The sequence below is a fragment of the Talpa europaea genome (assembly GCF_964194135.1).
Source record: "Talpa europaea genome assembly, chromosome: 4".
Classification (NCBI taxonomy): domain Eukaryota; kingdom Metazoa; phylum Chordata; class Mammalia; order Eulipotyphla; family Talpidae; genus Talpa; species Talpa europaea.
In genome coordinates, this window is record NC_140070.1 from 104,086,397 (window position 1) to 104,109,773 (window position 23,377).

At 40.2% G+C, this 23,377-nt stretch overlaps 1 protein-coding gene across 2 annotated transcripts in view; it reads right to left on the reverse strand.

Moving 5' to 3' along the window:
* Positions 1-22,848, reverse strand: part of CCDC14 (coiled-coil domain containing 14) — a gene marked incomplete at its 3' end in the record, with an annotated part of 44,206 nt that extends 21,358 nt beyond the window's left edge. The window contains exons 1-8 of one of the 2 annotated variants that reach the window (XM_084231196.1): positions 22,804-22,848; positions 16,092-16,147; positions 15,198-15,270; positions 14,897-14,960; positions 14,681-14,803; positions 7,321-7,554; positions 7,113-7,207; positions 5,142-5,655 (exon numbers count right to left, since the gene is read on the reverse strand). In XM_084231196.1, coding sequence (XP_084087322.1) covers positions 5,142-5,655; positions 7,113-7,207; positions 7,321-7,554; positions 14,681-14,803; positions 14,897-14,960; positions 15,198-15,270; positions 16,092-16,147; positions 22,804-22,833 — 1,189 coding nt within the window. In that variant the 5' untranslated portion in view covers positions 22,834-22,848. Of the gene's footprint in view, positions 1-5,141; positions 5,656-7,112; positions 7,249-7,316; positions 7,555-14,680; positions 14,804-14,896; positions 14,961-15,197; positions 15,271-16,091; positions 16,148-22,803 lie in introns of both variants that reach the window. The other variant, XM_084231195.1, reaches the window with a different exon arrangement.
* Between the last annotated feature and the right edge of the window lie 529 nt (positions 22,849-23,377).

Here is a 23,377-nt window from a genome sequence, read left to right on the forward strand (position 1 = left end):
TTTGGTTAAGAAAATAGTGATAAATTGAAGGTCTGAAAAGAGTTTTTAATACATTAAAACTTTTTTCCACAAAAATCAGTGTTTCCAAAATCAATTGCTATGTCTTCTAAGATAACAAAACTGTAATTCAAAGCAAAAGTCATTATTTAGACTATAAACACATAAAGGAAACAACTGAATATAATCTGGCGCAAATACCTCATAACCAACTAAGAGATTTTTCTTGACTTAATAAAAAAAAAGTTCCAAAGTAAACTGAAAAGAGTATAAAAAGGTTTGGGTTAATTCTCAAAGTGGTTATTAAAGAAAAATGATGGGCTAAAAATCTCTACATCTTCTTTAAGATAGGAAAAATTATTAGTCTGTTCTAGGAAGTTAATCATCTTTAGGGGTCTCTAACACCTAGAAGTTTATCTCTACAAATTTCTTTAGTTGAATCTTTTCAAGGTCCCTTTGGATAGAGCACAAATGAAAAACTTGTATTTCCTATCCTAATACATTTTAAATCCACAGGAAACAAGAGGGATCAAAACTTTAAAAATAAGAATAGAACGATCAGAACTTATTCCCCTCTTAGTTCAAGGCAGATGTCCATGGAAAATACCACAAACTCAGGGGGGGGCGGAGCAACATGGCGGCGAGGAGACGCTGCGAGTAAGATCTCCCACTAAAAAAAAGTTAATAGGGAGGAAAAGCGGCAGGTCCCAGTGAGAACTGGGACACGGAAGATAAACGGGTGACTCCAGCAAACTACCCGAAGAAGAAAGTTGCCATAAAAGAGGACTAGAAGGGAGGAAAGCGCAGAACCCTGCTCCCCTCCCCCACCCACAGAGTCGGCACTCTCCGACCCGCAGAGAGGAGGAAAACACACTAAAACGACCAACAAGAACAAACTACACAGCAAGTGGGACTGTGAGTGGAAAGGAACTATTGCAGCCACCACACCCCGTGAACGGGAGCTGTGGAGAACCCTGCAGGATTCGCCGCAGCGGTGAGCTCCAGGCGCCATTAGAGAACAGCAGAGACCGCGGGAGACCTGCACACAGCCCAGGCCGGCCGGTAAGCCTGCGCGGAAAAGCAACGCGCTGGAAAAGCAACGCGCTGGAAAAGCAAACGCGGATCGGGATCACGGCTGCCCAGGTCCCCGCGCCTGAGACCTAGGCTTGCGGGGAGACGCGTGGGATCCCACACTGAGGTGAAAGTCCCTCACTGAGTAATCACAAACCAGGGGCCCAGACACGGGAGCGGGGTGCAAAAGGCGCCACTGCTGCGGCCACTGAACTGGGCTACAGCCCACATCCTGGACCTGAGGGCTTTGGAACTGAGCCCCGGGGCATGAAATTCGGGGCGTGGGCTCTCAACGACGGTGGGGCACAAGGCAGACACAGCACCATAAAGCCGTTGAGGTTTTCCTTACCATTCCCACTCTGTTCCCTGCCACACGGGGTGAAAAACACAGCTCCCCAAGGGCTCTAGGTGAGATCTCTGGCGCCACCTAGCGACCAGAAAAAAAGTCACTAACACCTTTCTTCAGAAAAGACCACTTGACAGGCAGAAGGCGGAGCCTGGGGTCAGTTGGGAAGTTAGCCCACCCCAGGCCCCTTCAGACCAGCAGTCTGAGCCCACAGGGGGAGCAGGCACCCACGGCCAGGGCAGACCGGGCACGCAGAAGAGTGTGCCTGACACCGGACGCGCAGGGAGTGTGTCCCGCATCGCCATTTTAGAACAGGGACATTTCTTCAGTAAAGACTGCCTGCAGAGGGCTCCCTCAGGAGCCAGAGGTGAGCGGGGAAGCTCGCCCACGCCAGGCCCCGTCTGGCCTGCAGTCCAAACCCAGAGGGGGAACGGGAACCAACCGCCGGGGCAGACCAAGCACACAGAGGAGAGTGTCCCCACATCGGCATTTTAGAACAGGGACCCTTCTTCAGTAAAGACTGCTTGAAACCGAAAGATGGCTCCTGGAGAAGCCAGAGGGGAGCGGAGAAGCTCACCCAAGATGCCAGCCAGTCCCAGCAACACAGTATCCCAATGCATACGACAAATTAGAAAACAGACAGTAGGGAGTAGAAGAACCACACGCAACCTAACAACCTCTCAGGAAAAAAGCACACCACAAAAAGAAAACCACCTCCCAGATTGTAACGACAGTAACTTGGAAGAACTTCTGAGCCTTCCAGAAAGAGAATTTAAATTTGCCATGATTAAAAAAAATGACAGAACTCATGAAGGAAATTGAGTCCCTAAAGAGGGAAAACAAAGCTCAGAAGAATGAAATGGAGTCCTTAAAGAGGGAAGCGAAAGAAACGCAGGGGATCAAAGAATTAATGGAGGAACTAAAGAACTCTGGGAAAAGCAATGAAAGCGGAATAGATGAAATGGAAGAACGAATAAGTACTCTTGAAGACACAGAAATAAAAAGAACCAAAACAGAAAAGGAAAGAGAAGTACAAAGGAAAAAAGAACGAAGAAAGACTTCGGGAACTATCTGACTCCATGAGGAAAGGAAATATAAGAGTTATAGGAATACCAGAAGGAGAGGAGAGAGATGTAGGAACAGAGAAAATATTCCAGGAGATAATTGAAGAGAACTTCCCAAATGTGAAGAAGGAGCTGAAAATCGATATACAAGAAGCAAGAAGAACACCAAACTTCCACGACGAAAGGAAAAATACAGCAAGACACATAATAGTGAAGCTCACAAGAATCCAGGACAAGGAAAAAATAATGAAGCTGACAGGAGGGAAGAAACAGATAACATTCAAATGAAAACCAATCAGGCTGACATCAGACTTCTCTGAAGAAACACTACGGGCAAGAAGAGAGTGGAGGGACATAGTCAACAGACTCCAAGAAAACAGATGTCAACCAAGAATACTCTATCCCGCAAAGCTCTCCTTCCTCTATGAAGAAAGAATAAGGGCCTTCCCAGACAAACAGAAACTCCAGAATTTCATTACGACTAAACCCCCACTCCAAAAAATACTACAAGGAGTCCTAAAGCCAGAACCTCAGAGGGACAAATAACAACGAAAGAAGGCAAGAAAAAAAAAGTTATTAAAAGAATAAATAAAATCAAAGGAAAGACAAACACAATGGCAAATACAGATGCTAACATATCAATATTAACCCTAAATGTAAATGGACTAAACTCTTCAATAAAAAGACAGAGTTGCAGCCTGGATTAAGAAACAAAGCCCAACCTTTTGCTGTCTCCAGGAAACACATTTAGCTACAAAAGATAAAAATAGACTCAAAGTTAAAGGATGGAAAACAATCCTACAAGCAAATGGACCAAAAAAGAAAGCAGGAACAGCTATACTTATATCAGATAAAACAGATTTCAAACTCAAAAAAATAAAAAGAGACCCCAATGGTCACTACATTATGATCAAGGGGACAATACTTCAAGAAGAAATAACACTCATTAACATATACTCACCAAACGAAGGAGCACCAAAATATATCAGACAACTGTTGTCATCTCTGAAAACAGACATCAGAGAAAACACATATGTAGTGGGAGACTTCAACACACCACTATCAACAATGGATAGATCAAGAAGACAAAAAATAAGTAAAGAAACTAAAGCTCTAAATAAGGACCTAGAGCATTTGGGCTTAATAGACATCTATAGAACACTACACCCCAAAAAAACGGAGTACACATTTTTCTCAAGCGCACACAGATCATTCTCCAGGATCGACCACATATTGGGGCACAAGACAAACATCAACAGATACACCAAGATTGAAATCACACCAACCATCTTTTCTGACCATGAAGGCATCAAGCTAGAACTAAACCATAAAAAGAAGGCAAGGAACTTTCCTACCTCATGGAGACTAAAAACCACGCTACTGTAAGACCACTGGACTAAGGAGGAGATCAAAGAGGAAATTAAAAAATTCTTTGAATTGAATGACAAGGAGGACACCAATATCCTAAATGTATGGGACACAGCAAAAGCAGTAATAAGAGGCAAATATATAGCAATAGAAGCTCACATCAAGAAACAAGAAAGAACTCAAAGAAACAACCTAATCTCGAAGCTCAAAGATCTAGAAAAAGAACAACAAAAACTCCCCAAAACCAGTAGAAGAAAAGAAATAATAAAAACCAAAGCAGAAATAAATGAAATTGAAACTAAAAAAACAATCCAAAAGATTAATGAAACCAAGAGCTGGTTCTTCGAAAAAATCAATAAAATAGACAAACCCCTAGCCAGGCTCACAAAGGAAAAAAGGGAGAAAGCAAAAATAAACAGGATCATAAATGAAAGAGGAGAAATCACAACGGACACAGCAGAAATCAAAAGAATAATCAGTAACTACTATGAAGAGTTATATGGAAACAAGTTCAACAATCTAGAGGAGATGGACAAATTCCTACAACTCTACAATCACCCAAAGCTAGATAAAGAAGAAATAGAACACCTAAACAGACCAATCACAAGCAGCGAAATTGAAATGGTAATCAAAAACCTCCCCAAAAACAAAAGCCCAGGACCTGATGGATTTACAAACGAATTCTACCAAACATTCAGAGATGAATTGGTGCCTATCCTTCACAAACTCTTCCAAAAAATTGAGAAGGAAGAGACAATACCAAACACATTCTATGAAGCCAACATTACACTAATACCAAAACCGAATAAGGACAACACAAAAAAGGAAAACTACAGGCCAATCTCCCTAATGAACACTGATGCAAAAATCCTCAACAAAATTTTAGCTATCAGAATCCAACAATGTATCCATAAGATAATTCACCACGACCAAGTAGGATTCATTCCAGGGGCACAAGGATGGTTTAACATCCGAAAATCACTCATGGCAGGAATCTAGAAAACTTAAATAAGGGACCAGGAAAATGAATAACTGTAAGAAAGTGAAAATCAAAATCAACAAAAAACTATGAACCAGAGACACTTTTTGGGGGGTGGGGGGCAGGAGGGGAGGGACTGGGGTCAGAATGGGGGTATTGAAATTGTATGGGGAATATAAAAATAAAATTTATAAAAAAAAAAAGAAAATACCACAAACTCCAATTATTATTATTTTAAATTTAAATGATGACTAAATAATGACATTGCTAATTACCATTAACAGCATCTACAGAAAATTATAAAGTACTTATTTACCTTGTTCTGCTACCAGGGTCTTGAGCTCTCCCAACAAATACTTTATAGTTCTAACTTTCTCAGCACACTGGTTCACATTTTTTGCCCTCTGCACATCCTGTATTCTTGAATCTTGCATACATGCATTTAAATCCTTTCCTTCACTTGTAACCTCTCCAAGTTGTCTTCCGGCCTGTTTTTCTTCACTAGTGGCCATGAAAGCTGGCTGTGATAGAGTGGGGCTTTGGTGTGTCTGACTGTCTGGATGAATTTCATTTCCATGAGAATGCAACAGATTCATATATGTTTGGAAACACTTTAGTAGGTCTGGCTCATTTTGAACTCCTTCTTGGGGAAGAATCCCATTAGTAAAACCTTGCTGCTGAAATGCTGGAATAACTGGTTTGTCCGTTTGGAGTAGTCTACATGGAATTCCAAGACTAGCACTGAAAGAATTCCTTAGAACATCAGTATAGTTCACAGATGCTTTATCTTGTTGTAATGGAAACTGGTTGTCACTATTAGTCTGAACTTCCTAAATAAACAAACAAACAAAAATTTAAGTGCTCAAAAATGTGAGAACTAACTCATAGGCATTAATTATGATACTCAAGCCAGAAATATTAGAAATGACTTTTGTAGGATGGAAGTATAGATTACCAGTGAGTAAGCTAGATTTCCCCTCAGCATTTTAGTCCCTTAATGCTTAATTAGTTCATTTGGCAATAGAAGAACATTATAAAGTCATGACTAAAATAGACGGCTTATATATATTACACATAGTTTAAAGGCATCAAAAATTAGTCCACTTTGGGAGTAAAACAAACATCCACTTTGAGAAACTGCATTATAAGAAACTAAGCATAATCATAAAAAAGCTTTTGCACAAACATATTTACAGAAATGTTATGTAGTAAAAAACTGGCTATTACTTAATTGTCTAACCATAGGGGAGTAGTTACCCAGATTATGGTATACTCACTAAAGAAAGTATTAACAACTTATTAAAAATTTAAAAAGATATGTTAATAGAGACATGCTAATAATAAAATGTTAAGTAAAAAAAGGCACTACATAAAACTGTATAAATTTAATTAAGACTATATTTTTAAAAGAGAGCAAACTCAACAATTGAAAACGGGGGGCGGGGCGGGGAACGATCTGAGAATATTTGGAAAGTACTTAATGTGTTAACAGAAACGGTACTTGGGTTCTGGGTATGGGTGATTTCTTTTTTCTACTGCTCTCTTCCCTCCTTCCTCTTCACCAATGCCCTTAATAAATAAGTAAAAGGGCCTCCTCTGGTGGTGCAGCGGTTGAGTGCTGGGCTGCGAAGCTGCCAGCTTTGATCCCTGGCTTGATCCCCAGCCGCAGTGAGGGTCCCACATGGCGCGACAGATCTTTCCTGCCCAGGCCGCTGCTCCCCTCAGCAGTGTACTTCATCATTCTGCCTGTTCTGCTCTTTGCTCTGGTGAATTCTCTCACCTTCCTGCGCTTCTGACTGTACCCAGTGCTTGCATAAATAAATCTTTTTAAATAAATAAATAAATAATTTCTTTTTTTAATTAAATTCTTTTTTTTTAAAGATTTATTTATTTATTTATAGAAGCACTGGGTATAGTCAGAAGCTCAGGAGGGTGAGATAATTCACCAGAGCCAGAGCAGAGAGCAGAACAGAGTGACGAAGTACACTGCTGAGGGGAGCAGCGGGCGGCAGGAGAGGTCTGCATGCCATGTGGGACCCTCCTCCGGTGGCCAGGGATCGAACCCGCGCTGCAGAGGCTGTGGACAGCTTCACAGCCCAGCGCTCAACCGCTGTGCCACCAGGGGAGGCCCCAGTAAGTAAAATATTTCTAATAAAACAAAGCTTAAAAAAACAATTGGTCTTTACATCGTAGGGCTAAGACACAATCAGTACATTTAAATTTTTCTTGTAAGATGACAATTTCTAAAAGCACATAATGATTTATACAGTATATAAACTGTACCCACAGAATGAGCCATTGAAAGGTAGGGTGGCTGCTGAGGTAACCGGACTGCAGTGGAGGTAGGTAAGCCATAGTTGGACTGTGGAACTGCCTGAGATTCTAAAAGGTAAGAGGGAAAAAAAAAGCATTCACATCTCATACTGCTTCTACAATAACCAGGCAACGTAACTGGAGTTTATATTCATGCTTTTTACAACATCATTTGTACTAACCAGAACCAGACACAGTGTGGCAAGGGATAGCAGGACTTCCAGGGTTGTTCTTTGCAGGTAAGTTACTCATTAGTGACATTTGAGTCTGCACATGCTCACAGAGTGCTTGGTATATTATGGGTGAACACATTCTGTAATGATCTTGCAATGACCAATTTTGTGCAATATCTGAGGACATTCTTTTACTTCCAGCAGAAGCTTCTTTAGGTATCTGCTTCTTGATATCTGAAGATACTAATAATGTAGGAGGGAAAAAAAAAGTTCTTGAAATATAATTCCTCAAAAAAAGAAAAATACACAAGGATATCCATGTTAAAGTATTACTGCAAAATATATGCCTGCATATGGGTAAGAACTGGAAAAAAATATGAAAATAATTACATTTTTTTGAATAACAGAATTGTGGCTAACTTTGCTCTCATCTTGATCACTATTAATGAAAATACATATTTGTCCAATCAGTAAAATGACATTAAAACTGAAAAAAAAAGAAATATGATTCTTCAAAAACTTTTACCATATAAGATAGTAAAAGAAATAAAGGATTCTCAGAAGTAGCTCAATTCATCATATACTTTACAAAAACCACTTAAATTTTTCTTTAAGCAGGTTAGAGTTAAGTATTACAGTCAAAAATTATCTATGCTGTCTTTAAAATCTCCATTAAATGCTATTTGTAAAATCTCTCATTCAATTATAAGAGTGTTATTTTTCTTTAAAATTCAATAAAACTTTTTCACTTTGCTCCTTGTCCAATTCATGCTTTCAGGGACAGGGGTAGGAGTATGGAATAAAAAAAGACTGAATACTTTGTAACAGGGGCCTCCCGGTGGCCTAAGAGTTAAGTCTCAGCGTTATCACTGCTAAGGCCTGAGTTCGATCCCTGGCCAGGGAGCTACCCCATATATGTTGCAGCAGACCTCTCCTGCTCTCCTGCTGTTGCCCTTAGTATATTTCAGTAAATCCTTCTGTTCTGTTCCCCACCCTGTCTCTGGTGAATCCTCTCACTCCCTACACCTCTGGCCTACACCCCAGTTCTTCTATACAAAAAAAAAATATTTTAACCATAAAAAAATCCAATATTTGAGAATAAGAATAAAAGTGAACTTAATCTACATGCTGGGACCTTAAACAAAATCTAAACCTCGCATTTAGTCTCTGCAAAACCTGAACACAGCCTACTTTTCCAACCATTTCCCCATTACTCCTAACTCAAACTTTTCACTCCAGTCAAATTCAGAGCCCTACCAGGTCTCTGTCACTTCCCACAACACTGCCACATGACCCATTTCTTCTAATTCAGTTCTACCCACTTGGCAGGGTTCATCTGAAGACTTCCCTCTTCCACAAAGCCTTTTCCAATCATGATAGTCCAGTGACTGCTCTTCACCATCTCAGAACACAAAACTGTCTACAGAAGTCATATGCTACCTACAGCTTGCACTATTTGCTTATCTTTCATTCTCTTGTCTATCTGACTAAATTAGAAGCTTCTTTTTTTTTTTTTTTAAAGATTTATTTAGGGGCCTCCTTGGTGGTGCAAGGGGTTAAGCACCACACAGTGAAACAATGCACACCCTCTGCAGCATGAGTTCGATCCCCAGCCCACCAGGGAGCAACACACATGGCGCGGCAGACCTCTCCTGTCTCGCCCACTGCTCCCCTCAGCCCACTGTTCCCCTCCCGAGAACAGTCAGTTTGCCTGTTCTTTTCCCCACTTTGTCTCTGGTGAATCCTCTCACCCCCACTGCATCTCAGGCCTGTACCCCAGCTCTTATATGCATAAATACATAATTTTTTAATTAAATATTTATTTATTTATGCATATAAGAACTGGGGTGCAAGCCAGAGACGTGGGGGGTGAGAGGATTTACAGGAAAAAGTGGGGAGCAGTACTGAAATACACTGCTGAGGGAGCAGCGGGAGAGGCAGGAGAGGTCTACTGCACCATGTGGGTTGCTCCCTGGCCACTGGGAATCGAACTCATGCTGCAGTGGCTGGCGATAGCTTGATAGTACTGTCTTTAACCCCTGAGCCACCAGGGAGGCCCCCTAAATTAGAAGTTTTAGACAGGTGGTGCCCTAAATACTTCATTATTTTCTCCCATAGTCTTATATTAGTCTACATACAAAGTAGAAACAAGCTATTAGTAAAATAATACACGAAAAACAACAAAATTTTCTTCATAGCATTACTCTATAGCTCAGTATCAAAATCTGAATTCTATTTCTCTAATAAGATGGATGTTTTTACCAAACAAAAAAAATCCTGAGGACTACTAATGAAGTGAGTGTTATTGGTAGATCATAGATTATCAGGATACAAAATAAATTTAGAAAAATATATTGCTTTTGTCAGTACTTTCTAGAACTAAACATATATATATATTTTATGACATAGCAATTATACTCCCAGTATATGCCTAATAGAAGTGTTTGTCTTTTAAAAGATGTATACACAAGAATGTTCACAGCAGCTTTATTTGCAGTAGCCAAAGCCCCCAAATACCCAAATAACTGGGAATAACAGACGTGGATAAACTGTAGTATACTCACGTCAGAACATTATACAGCCACAAAAAAGAATTACTAACATATGCAACTGACAACTACATGAATTGAACAGACATAATGAAAGATGAAAGGAAGGACATATGAAAGATGTCAGACACAAGGGTAGATGGTATATAACTGCATTTATATGAAGTTCAAATTAGGCAAAACTAACGAGTTAACTCAGTCTATATAAAACTCCATTGATAATGTTGAAGATCTGCATTTAAGAGACAAAATCTTAAAGCAAATGATCCAAGAAAAATTAAAAAGCACAAATGGATATAAAAGAAAGACTGTATTTATATTACTAACATACAACTGTAAAATTAAGAACAAAAAAGTCAAACTGACAATATCAAAGTGAGTCTGTTAACACAAAATACAAATTAAGTGTATTTTCTTGCTCTTGTTCATTACACCAGAACACTCTACATGAACATTTTAGCTAACAGATTAAGATGACAATATGTCCCATTGGTGTCAGTTGATAACTAGAATTTATGAAAGGGATGCCTTCATTTATTCAGCCCTTAAACTTTTTTCAGTCCGTGAATTGTAGCTGCTATATAAACACTCTCACTTGGATGTATAAGCATTGCCTGAAGGTAACATAACTCCTGCACCCCAAAATAGAAGAAACATCTATTGCAGATATGAGCTGCTGGATGCCTATTATAACTTGAAATATGTAACGGAACACCTGGCCTTGACTGGGACAATCAAGGCTCAAAGTATTCTTCCTGTAGTGGTTCATTTCCCCAAGATGAGGGCAGCAATATATGTATGTTACTGAAAGCAGAGCCATGTGTGCACAGCATTGAACAATTATCAACTATAAAATGTTGCTTATTAAAAAAATGCTTTTTCTTTAACTGTCAGGAGCACTCTCAAGTAAGTTCAATGCACATCTGGAACTAATTCTCTGCCTGCTTACTCCCACTCTGCATCAAGATGGATGGTCTTAACTCCAGAAATACTCAAAGATCAGGCAGGTCCCAGAGAGAAAGCACCTATAGAGGGCCACACCCCAGAAGAAAATTAACATAAAATAGTAAGGTAATGTATTATGATAACCGCACTTGTGGAGAGAGAAAAGAGAACATGTGCTGAGCATGGTGCAGAGCACCATGATAATAGCAAAACCCATGTACTGATTAACAACACACACACACACACACACACACACACACACACACATACACACATACAAGGATGATTCTTTCTAGATAAAGCTATATGGCTAACAAGAGTGATTGAACCAAAGGTTTCAAGACTTCTAATAATTCAACCTTAGCGGTCAATACTCAATAAGAACTTGATTTCTAATACTGCAACCCTAAAAGAGATTGTCCTCTGAGAAGTAGGTCCTTTGTTCTGATAATGAAAGTGTAGGGGAAAGATGATAGAATATTTTATCCTGCTCACAGGCCAGAACTAATGATCTGACTCTAATCCAAATAAGAATTTAATGCTAGGGACCCATCTGTTCCTTCAAAGCTATCTTCTACTCATTTCCACCCTGCTCTCCCTGGAATGCTGAGCTACATGGAATACATTAAGAAACAATCCTTCCTGGATCACTTTTGCTCTTACATGGCTTGTTGGGTATACAAGAAAGCAAGGCTTTAACCTAAGCTTCTTACCTGGCTCAGTTCTTAGGATTGTGCTTGTTACAAGAAACCTTGAGGACCTCCCTGGTGGCGCAATGGGTTAAGACACAACCCATGAAGCTATCGGCAGCCACTGCAGGGCGAGTTAAATCTCCGGTGAGGGAGATACCCACATGGCGCAGCAGACCTCTCTGTCTCTCCTGCTGTTCCTCTCAGCAGTGTATTTCAGTCAATCCGCCTGTTCTATTCCCCACTCTGTCTCTGGTGAATCCTCTCATCCCCCTACACATCTGGCCTGTATCCTAGTTCTTGTATGCATAAATAAATAAATCTTAAAAAGAAAAAAAAAAAGCAACCTTGAAAGATAAGGTATTGTTTCCCTCTGAGGCAGTAGAGGTTTGCTTACTGCTTTCTACCAAAGTGACGGTTTCCCCAGTTCAGTATTCCTCTGCTGAAACTTAAACCTACAAATGCAAGCATCATCTGGGTCCATTACATCACCCCCAAGGCAACTGGGAGCATAAGGAAACCAACACAAATTTGCTGATATGTACTTGTTGCTTTTTCCTTTATCTCTGACCCAGGAGACTTGTGTCTTCTATCCAGTACCCATAACATATTAACACTAACTTACTAGATTCTTAGAAAAATCAAATCCCAGACCTAATATAAATCAACAAGGCTCCAGTTGGGTCTGAGTCTATAGAAGTCTTGGTATCTCAAGTAAAGGAAGAAGCATGAAGTTAAAGCTTTTATTCCAAATTCCCTCTCTATGAGGCCAACTTAGACTGGCTGTTCCTTAAATGAAGCTCCACTGCTCGTCTCAAGGAGTCCTACTGTGCACAGCATATCTCTTTCTGAGTCCAGTAAACTCTCTCCCCTAATCCTTTAGGCATAAGGATAATAACATATCTGCTGCTGCAGCTCCTGCTAGCATAAGCTCTGTGGTTTCCTATCACCACTGACACTTTTGTAATGAATCCCTTTGAAATTAAACCCTTCTTGAATTATATTAATTTGAGTGTTTCCATCTGTTTCCTGTTAGAACTACTAACAAGTAGTTAAGCTGGATCTAACATGTGGCTACGGCACCATTGTCAACCTCCTACATTCCAAATGAGAGTCTCTTAAGGAACGGTGACCTGGACAAGATATGACCTGCGTTGAGAAAAAAAGCAGGGCACTGTAGGAACAGGCATTTGGTGCTACCACTCCTTCCCTGTCCGTCAGTCTCCAACATATTTTAAAGTTACCAGGGGTTAGCACACTTTTCCTAGCTTTAGAAGGCTAGAGAATAAATATTTTTTAGGCTTTGAGTACCAAGGCTAAGATCTGTCATATCTACTCAACTCTGTCCTTACAGTTCAAAAGTGGCCACAGAAAATTAATTTGTACAAATGAATTAGCATGGCTGTGCACCAATAAAGCTTTATTTACAAAATAAATAAAATAACTGCTTATTTTTTTATAAATCAGGCTTATAATATGTTAACCCCAATGTTGTCCCAGAGAAATACAATGTAAAGCACATATGCAATTTTAAATTGTCCAGTAGCCATATTAAAAACGTTGAGGAAAAACTAAATTTCACATTTCATTTAAATTAATATATCAAAAGTATTAACATTTGAACATGTAATTAATGTATAAGTTTGAGATATTTTTGTACTAAGTATTTCAAATCTAGCACATATTTTACACAAAGTATCTTAATTTGGATGCTAAATTTTCATCAGAAATACTTGATCTGTATTTAGATTTAAATTTATAGCTGAAAAAGTAGGCTTATATACCCAAGTTATTTCAAGCATACAGAAAAGTTTTCTAACAAGTGGATCAAGTATCAGTTTTCAAAATTAAATTTAAATAAGTTAAAATTAAATAACATTTACAATTCAGCTCCTTGTTTGTACTAGCCATACTTCAAGTGCTCAGTGGCCACTTGTGGTAGTCACTACAACCTTGAACAGTACAGGTCAAGGTAATATGAAGCTGAATGTGACTGACATCCAAGATGGGTTAGTAATTTGTTTTCTCTGCCTTCGTTCTTTTAACTCATGACCATCTACCAGAACATATGATTGTTCTACCCTTATTTGCTCAGCCTGGAGCCTGATCTCTCAATATCTTGAGCTATAGATGATTTTACCACAGATGATTTTCTAGACTTCAACTCTTAGTTAAGCTGAATGTAAGCATATACAGCTATGCCAAACTTTGGCCCACCTGACCTGTGGGAATAGCTGGGCCTATTCTTGTCCTCTGACTTTCCATTCTATACTTTTTCATTTCCATTATGGTCTACTTTGTTTTATAGTTTTATGGAGCAACATAATCAAAACTTAGAATTGTTCTAAACTGCTGAATTATTGTATTTAAGTCAGCAAATTTAACTGTGAGGGTAAAAATATCCTTGGCTATATTCAACCAGTGGCAGGCTCTCTTCCTTATCTAATTTGGAATTTTACCTTCTTATATACCATGTATTTTAACTGAAGCTCAATACGCTGAGTTACCGCACTTACTTAGGACATAAACACATGAAATAATTTTTAAAAATATGCATGTATAAGTATACACAGGAAATAAAGCCATTTGTGATTATAGAAATATGCAGCAGAGAGAACAAAGGTAACTATATATATCTCTCAAATGTTCAGTTTGAACCTGTTCTACAAAACCAGTCACTTTTTCTACATTTTTTTGGGGGGGGCGGGGGGAAATGGTAGTACACAAAGTAACATTCAGCCATTATAAGTTGAAGAGAGAGGGCCTCCCTGGTGGCACAGGGGTTAAGTCTCAGCGCTATCAACCTACTGCCATCCACTGTGGCCTGAGTTTGAGCCCCAGCCATTGAGCTAATCTACATGGCACAGCAGACCTCTCCTGTCTTGCCCGCTGCTCTCCTCACCAGTATATTCAATAGGTCCACCTGTTCTGCTCCCCATTCTGTCTGGGGTGAATCCTCTTACCCACTGCACCTCTGGCCTACACCCAGTTCTTGCATGCATAAATAAAAACAAACAAAAATGAACAAGCAAAAAACATGAAAGTTGAACAGAGAAAAAGAAGTGTATGTATACATATGCCTGAACAGCCATTATTAAAATGAAAACCCAACTGCATAATCCTTATAATTCATCAAAGCCTTCATAATTAATTTTATATTTGAATAAGTAAGAGAAAAATACTCACAAAATTCTTTCTGGACTACTACGGCAGCAGTATGTTTTCCATGTCCTTTCTTTTTTGATCCATATTTTTTGCCTTCTACAGGCCTGGGATTGTGTCTATTTTCTGAATATGCTCTATCTGAACCTATAAACAATTAAAAGAAAATTCATTAGCATTAGGAGAACTACTTAATTAAGAAAAGATGATCAGCAAAGCATTTTCAAAAAAGCAAAACACCTGAATCTTCATTTCTCAAAATGTCCTGCAGCAAAGCAGCACAACCATCGAGCCCCTTCTCAGTCTGCAAGACAAAGTCATTTAGAAATCTGAATATGAACATAATAGTGCAGGGGGAAAAGACAGTTTTAAATTTTCCTTATTTAGAAGTTAAGTATTGGTACAAAACATGTTTTAGAGCAAAGTATTCATATTTCTTAGGGCATTTATACTTTTCCTTTGAATTTTTATTTCTACCTCTTAGCTTTTACCAGAAACTAAATAGAATAGTGCATATTGTACCTGTTCAAATTAACCTTACCTGACTTTCCGAATCAGAATGGACAGGATAGCCAGAGTCGGCATTAAACCGAGATATCTTTCTTACGTATGTCCTAGAAAACAAGTTCATTAATACTGTTACAAATAGTACACACTTTTCCCCCAAAAAAAAAACATATTAGTTAAGAGGTCATTTCACTTCCAGTAAAGGTTGGATAAACAAGTTTGTCCAACCATTTATAAGGAATGTATATAGGACTTCGTGAAGACTGGACCATTTTACTTATTTTTGCTTTATTTTTAGAGGGGATTTGATACAGATATTCTAGCGTTTTTTTCACTTTTTTTTTAAATTTATTTATTTATTTATACAAGCACTGGGTACAGTCAGAAGCGCAGGAGGGTGAGAGAATTCACCAGAGACAGAGCGGGGAACAGAACAGGTAGACTGACGAAGACACTGATGAGGGGAGCAGCGGGCGGCAGGAGAGGTCTGCACGCCAAGTGGGACCCTCGCTGGAGGCCGGGGATCGAACCAGCGCTGCAGAGGCTGCAGGCAGCTTCGCAGCCCAGCGCTCAACCACTGAGTCACCAGGGGAAGCCCTTTTTTTCATTTTTATTTCTTAATTTTTTCAAATGAGGTAACATTGGTTTACAGCTTATGTCATTGAATGGTATAGAATCACACCTCTTTCGATGTGTTACCACATCACACCCACCACCAAGGTACACATAGCTTTCCACAGGGCACCCGCCACTTTGCTGTGTTAAACACTAAAATGATTAACAAGGTAGATATGTAAAGTTCCTTCCCAGAGTTTGTGAAACTACACCTATCTAGTTTCCAGGGGTAGTAGACAAAATTTAGTCCAGCTCAAAGACCTGAAAAATCTCTTGTGATTTCCTGAAGCTGTGAACTTCTTAAAGTACTTACCCTTTTTTTCCATTTGTTAATTTACCAGGTCCAGCATGCTTTCCTGAAGATAACACCTATGACATAATGCATTATATTATAGCAAATATAAAAATATTCTATATATTCTCAGTATGCTCTTAACAAAACCCAGTGTTATTTTTACCTTTTTTAAATTTAGTATGGCAAACATAAGTTAAATTTACCATTTTAGCTATTTTTAAGTACACAGTTCTGTGGCATTAAATACATGAACAAAGTTGAGCAGCCATCACTACCATCCGTCTTCAGAACTCTTCATCTTGCCAAACTAAAATTCCATGCCTGTTAAATGTTAATGTCCCATCTCCCCCTCTTTCCAGGCCCTGGCAACCACCCTGCTACTTTTTGTCCCTATGAATTTGACTACTCTAAGGAGCTCACACAAGTACAGTACGGTAAGTAAACACATACATTTGTGACTGGCTTATTTCACGCAACATAGTATCTTCAAGATTCATCCATGTCGTAGCACGTGTCAAAATTTCCTTTTCAAGGCTGAGTCAGATTTCATTGTATGTATGCACCATGTCATTTTTTGTAAATATGATATATCCTACAAATTCACAATTACAAGTGACCTCTTAACAATCAATTTCTTCTATGTGAAATTTGAGCAAGTAACACATATATTTGTTCTTTAAGTCTATTTAAGCTGAAAATGAAGTTACCATTATTTTAACCTGCTAAATTTGGACTATACTCATTCTCTAAACATGTTCTATATTACCCAAATTTTTCAAAATGGATAAGCTAATTCAAGATATAGAGAAGAGTTCATTACTCTGATTCAACTGAGCCACATTCTTTAGAATGACTGACTGACATGACCAGTAGATGAAAACTCTACCATTCCTCTTTATCTACATCCCATTGTTTCCATCTTTCTTTTAAAACCAATATAGCAATGTTGAAAAGTAACCTAAGTGGGGCCTCCCCGGTGGCGCAGCGGTTGAGCGCTGGGTTGCGAAACTGCGCGCGGCCTCTGCGGCGCCGGTTCGATCCCCGGCTGCTCCCCGGCCACCAGAGGAGGGTCCCACATGGCGTGCAGACCTCTCCTGCCGCCCGCTGCTCCCCTCAGCAGTGTACTTCGGACCTTCTGCCTGCTCTGCTCCCCGCTCTGGCTCTGGTGAATTCTCTCACCCTCCCGCGCTTCTGACTGTACCCAGTGCATGTAAAAACAAACAAACCAGCAAACAAATAAATAAAGCATGCCTCTATTAAAAAAAAAAAAAAAAAGTAACCTAAGTGGGTTAATTTCTGTGAAGAGAAAAACATGCATTTGCTTTTATATGCATCCAGCATCTTGAATAGTTGTCCCTGGGGAGGGCAAGTTCACTTGGATATGTACTTTCTCCTTCTAAGAATGTTACTGAGAATACATTTTAAAAATTAAGTTGACAGAATTATACTATTAAGATAACTTGGAATATGATGGAGTCATTAAGGCCCAGTGAGAAGCAAGGTTGTAGGGAATATGATCCCATTAATGTAGCTCCACTGATCCCTAGATTACATTTCTAGAATCTTTCTCTTTGGTATATCTATGTTGGTATCCTGGCCAGAATCAAATCCAAACTATGGTGTTGCTAAGTGCAAAAACAATTACTACAATTATTCTTAATACAATTTTTAAAAGGGTGCTCATACAAAAGTACAGCCGAAAGTATGTACATGAGTTTATATTACAGAAAGTCAGGTGAAGAAAATTACCCATGATGAAAGCTCTACACAGTAACTCTCATACTGGCACAGTGACTTCAAAATTTTTTTATTTTGAAATAATTGTACAAAGAACTGTTGATACTTCACTCAGATTCCCCACTACTGACATTTTACTGCAACTGGTATGTTCTCTCTCAAAATATATACACAGTATTATTTTTTGTCTGAACAATTTCAGAGTAATTGCAGACATGCTACCCCTTTACATTTAAACATGATTGTCCAAAGTCATGATGCATTTTTGCTTGAAAAACATAAAAAATATGTTATGACTTTTCTGACAACCCAATACTTCCCGAGAACAATGTTACCCTCTCATATAACCACAATATAATGATCAAAATCAGGAAATTAATAATGATACTATACTGTTGAATATAATCTAATCTTATATTCACTTAAATTCACTAATATAAGAATAATCTTATATTCACTTATATTCACTAATCTTATATTCCACCTTACACTGTCCTTTATAGGAAAAAAGTTTGCTCCATATTTAATCCAGAACCATATGTTGCATTAAATTGTCCTATCTCTTTAGTCTCCTTTGTTGTCATGAATTGTCTCTTGCAACCTTGACATCTTTAAGGAGTATAAGCCAGTTATTTTTTAGACTTTCCTTTGATTAGAATCAGGCTGCACTTTTTGGGCACCAAAGGGATGTTGTCTTAATAAAATAAAAGCAAGCATATGATGTCAGTTTGTTGTATTACTAGTGATTATTTAAGGTGTCTGCCAGGTTTTCCACTCTTTTTACCACGCAAATATTAAGCACTGTGTGGTGAGTTTGAGATTATACAGACATCTTTTTCACCAAACTTTCACGCAGTGGTTTAGGCATCCATTGATGATTCTTGCCTTGTTCCTTTGTTAAATGATAATTTTCCCAACTTATATCATTCCTTATACATGTATTGGTTGGCAATCAACTTTAGTGAAGCACTTTTCCTTCTTCCTTTATTCATTAGTATGAATGCATTAATTCCTATTTTATTGAGCTATAACCCATTATCAATATTTATTTTTGTGCTCAAATTGTCTCCAATTTTGTCAGATGTCTCTTCAAACAGCTCGTACATCATTTTTTTTTTTTAAGATTTACTTATTTATTTATACAAGCACTGGGTACAGCCAGAAGCGCGGGAGGGTGAGAAAATTCACCAGAGCGGGGAGCAGAGCAGGCAGAAGGACCAAAGCACACCACTGAGGGGAGCAGCGGGTGGCAGGGGAGGTCTGCGCGCCATGTGGGACCCTCCTCTGGTGGCCGGGGATCGAACCGGCGCTGCAGAGGTCACAGGCAGCCTCGCAACCCAGGGCTCAACCGCTGCGCCATTGGGGAGGCCCCTTGTACATCATTTTTAATGTTTCCATTGTTTTTTAAGTTATTCCTTATTTTCTGCAAGTAGGTGCTTCAGGTTCATCTCACCTTTTCATGGTGTTAAAGACATTTAACATGTGATCTACCTTCCTAATAAATCTGTAAATATACAGTGTTATTAAAGCCATGATTTTGTACAACAGATCATCTAGAACTCATACATATAGCATAACAGTAACTTTATATCCAATGAATAACAACTTCCCCTTTCATCCTCCCTCCAGGCCCCAGCCTTGGCATCTACATCTACCATTTTACTCTGCTCCTATGAGTTTGTCTATTTTAGATACATTATGCAGTATCTGTCCTTTGAGTGGCACAATTTACTTGAGCAGCACAATTTAGCATGATATACTCAAGGTTCATTCATGTTGCATATGGCAGAATTTCCTTTTTTTAAGATTGAATAGTCCATTGTGTATATAAAGCACATTTTCTTTACCCATTTGTGGGTTCCTATGAGCTGAGCACTCATGGGCAACTTGACCTATTTGCTATCTGCAAATACAGCAGAGCATTCCATGACAGGTGAACAGCCTGTATGCTGAGGCAGTCCTGGGAAGCCTAGACTGCCATTGACCTGATTACATGACTATCTCCATGGTGGTCTTAGGATAACTCTGCCCATAATAACATCAACTTTGCTAATACAAAGATTTCTTGACATTGGTCACAATGTCCCTTCTCTGTTCCTCTTAAAACTTTGTCCCCTTAGCCCCCCAGGCCTACTCCTCATACCATTGTTGTATGATCAGCTTTTACTAGCCTGTATGATTTCAATAAATGGCACAAAAACATCCCCTCAAGTAGCAGTCTTGTCTTCCAAACCTGCTCTACAACTGTTGTGTCCCTCATTGTGTTCCAGGGGCAAAGTGGCAACAAAGTTCCTGTCACAACACCCATTCATCCATTAATGGACATTAAAAGACTTAAAAAGACTTCTTTCTTTGCTAATTGAGAATACAGGTATCTTCTGCTTTTTCAAGGTTTGAGTTCCAGTATGAAAAAGCTACATTATTACCTATTTTTGCTAACCAAAAGAAATCTATAGAGGAGTTTCACTTTTACCACAAAAGATGAAATAGCCTTCAGTGTTTGTCAGCGGCCGCTAGTGAACCAGCACCCAGAGCAATAAGGATGGCTCCGCCAATTCCTTCCCATTACCTGCAAACTCTTTACACAGGTTGTGTATATACTACATCATTCCCACTTTTACTATGTGAATGTTATTTTAGGTGTGATGTACTATTTGGAATTTGGGTCTAAACAAGCTCAAAATCTTCCACATAATTTAATGTTAAACGCTTTTTTGTCTTTTTGGCTTGCAAAAGGTTTTATACAGCCACTTTACTTTCAGATGGTAGGAAAGACTTTATAAGCATTTCATTGGAACTGTATCTTCTTTTTGTAAAATTTAAAGATTTTTTAAATTTTATTTTATACAAGGACAGGGGTACAGGCCAGATGTGCAGAAGGGTGAGAGCATTCACCAGAGACAGAGGGGGGAACAGAAAACTCAGACCGATGGAAAACACAGCTGAGGGGAGCAATAAGCGCGAGACAGGAGGTGTGCCGCCATGTGGGTTGCTCCCGGCGGGCAGGGATCAAACCCGCACTGCAGAGGCTGCGGACAGCTTCACAGCGCTGTGCTTCTGCCTTTTCCACCAGGGAGGCCCCGGAACTGATCTTCTTCCAACAAGTGTAAGACAAATTACATTTGCAATATGTAATGCAGAAGCCTTTCACTTCCTCTTAATCCACACCCTGTGAGTTATTACTTCTGTGAGGTGAGAATCTAAATTTCAGAAGGGTGGTTTATTCAAAGTCACATATCTAAGTATAGTGTAATGTTTAAAAGAATGCACTCTGGCATCAACTATGTGGATCTGAATCTTGTCTCCACTCTAACAAGTTGTAAAACTATGGGAAGTTGTTTGAACTCTCCATCCTTCAATTTCCTCATTCATAAAATGAAGATAACAGCATCTACCCTATAGGCTGTTGTGAAGATTAAATGACTATATGTAATATGTAAAAGCACTTAGAATAGGATGCCACATGTTGCTATTATCATTAAGATGATAATAAACTAAGTATTTTTAAGAGGACTTAACCTTGTTGCACATTTATGCCAAGTATGACCGATATTTTACTAGGTTCTCTCATTTATTCTCTCCAGTTCTTTAGGCAGAATTTTATATCTATTTTATATATAAGAGGAAGGAGGCTCAGAGAAGTAAAAAGTACTTTGTTTACTATCACTACCACAGTAGCAGATTTAAAGTGTGAATTGTAAGTATGGGTAACTATAAAAACTTTTCCCCCCCTTGCTAATTGTACATATTCTTAGTTTATTCAAATACAAAGAAAAATCTAAAATAAACTGGTCTAGAAGTACTCATGAAGAAGTCTTGAGCCAAGTCTTGAAAAAAGGGGTTTATGACTCACAATAATGGGGAAAGGGCATTATTTGTGAGCTGACAAATGAAGATCAAAAGAGAAATGGTGGGCCTCCCCTAGTGGCACGCGGTTGAGCGATGGGTTGGGAAGCTGCCAGCAGCCTCTGCAGCTCAGGTTCCATCCCCAGCCCCTGGCGAGGGTCCCACAGGGCACACACCTCTCCTGCCGAGCCCCTGGCTCCCCTCAGCAGTGTATTTCGTCAGTCCGCCTGTTCTGTTCCCCGCTCTGGTGAATTCTCTCACCCTCCCATGCTTCTGACTGTACCGAGTGCTTGTATAAATAAATAAATCCTAAAAAAAAAAGAGAGAGAGAGATGGTACAGGACACAAAAGAGGTATCACGGGGTGCCCAAAAATAGGGATATAAGAATGCTCTAGGCAAGGTTTCCAGAGGTGGGGCTTGACCTAAGGGACAGGAGATGTAAAGTAGGGACATTAGGGATAAAAGGCACTCTACGGAAAAAGAGGAACTTCAAAGCCTCCGAAGAACCTGTAAGAGGACCCACGACATCTAGGACACTGCAGAACAAACAAGTGAGTATCATGCTGGATATTATTGGAATGGAAGCAGGGGCCAGATCAAAAAAAAAAAAAATTATCTTTGTTGATAGACCAAAGAACTGCGATTTTATCTTGGGGGAAAACTTGTTCCAGTGTCAAATTTTAAGCAGAAAAGATGAGGGGCGTGCATTTGAGAAAGGTGAGGCGAAAGGCGGGGACACTGATTGGGAGACTTTTTAAACCAATGAAATACCAGTAACTGTGATAGAAAATCAGTTAACTGCGGCACTTGAAATAGCCGAGAACCTGGATCTGGTACGACGTACTAGTTAGTGCTTGAAGTCAGGTAACCCAACCCGTGGCGGAGGCTAGACTCGAACCCCAGCCCCACACCAAAGCCAGCGCCCGCGCTCTTGAAACTACGGCTTAAACGGAATAGACAAAGATGAAGAGGGCGCTCGTTAAGATGTTAGGATGCGCTATCTCCCTGCCACGCTCCCAGCATTTTAATGCCCCTACATTGTCTCTTTTTGTTTTTTTTTCCCAAATAGCTTTGCACTTTCCCGGCCCAAGAACCCCCTCCTCCCCTCTCCACCTTCAGAGGACACCTCGGGTCCACTGCCCTCACCTGGCCCGGTCGAGATCCGGACCTGACCATCGCTCGCAGCCTCAGAGCAGCCCAGACGACGGACGCAAAGCCGCGCAGCAAAAAGAATTAACCGCCGTGAGCTCCGGGCCGCCCTCGGCCCGGCCCCCGGGCTTCCGCTTCCGGGAGGGAGCCCGCCGCACGCCGCGCCGCAAAGCGTCTGCGGCGCGCGGGGAATACCTTTCCCGCGGCTCCCACCCGGGCGCGCTGGACTTGCGCAGTAGACACGCCGGGGCTCCTCGGCTCGTCACTCTCAGGCCGAAGCGGAACACGAGCGGAGAGGGCGGGGGAGCCGGCGAAGGGCGGGGCGGGGCGGCTTCCGGGACTGGGAGGGGTCAGCCGGAGGCAGGTGGGGCGGGGCCCGGGAGGGGCTTGTGGGAGCGCTCTGGGGGCGGGGCCAGGGCCAGGGGGCGGGGCCAGATCCCTAAATTCCAGAAAAAACTTAGTTGTGGGTCCAGTTTGGAGGCTTCTGGTGGAGGAGGGTGGCTGCCTGCGTCTGCTGAAGGAAGTGTCGACAAAGACCCACCAGGCCAGAGGAAGGGGAAGGGGCTAGGAG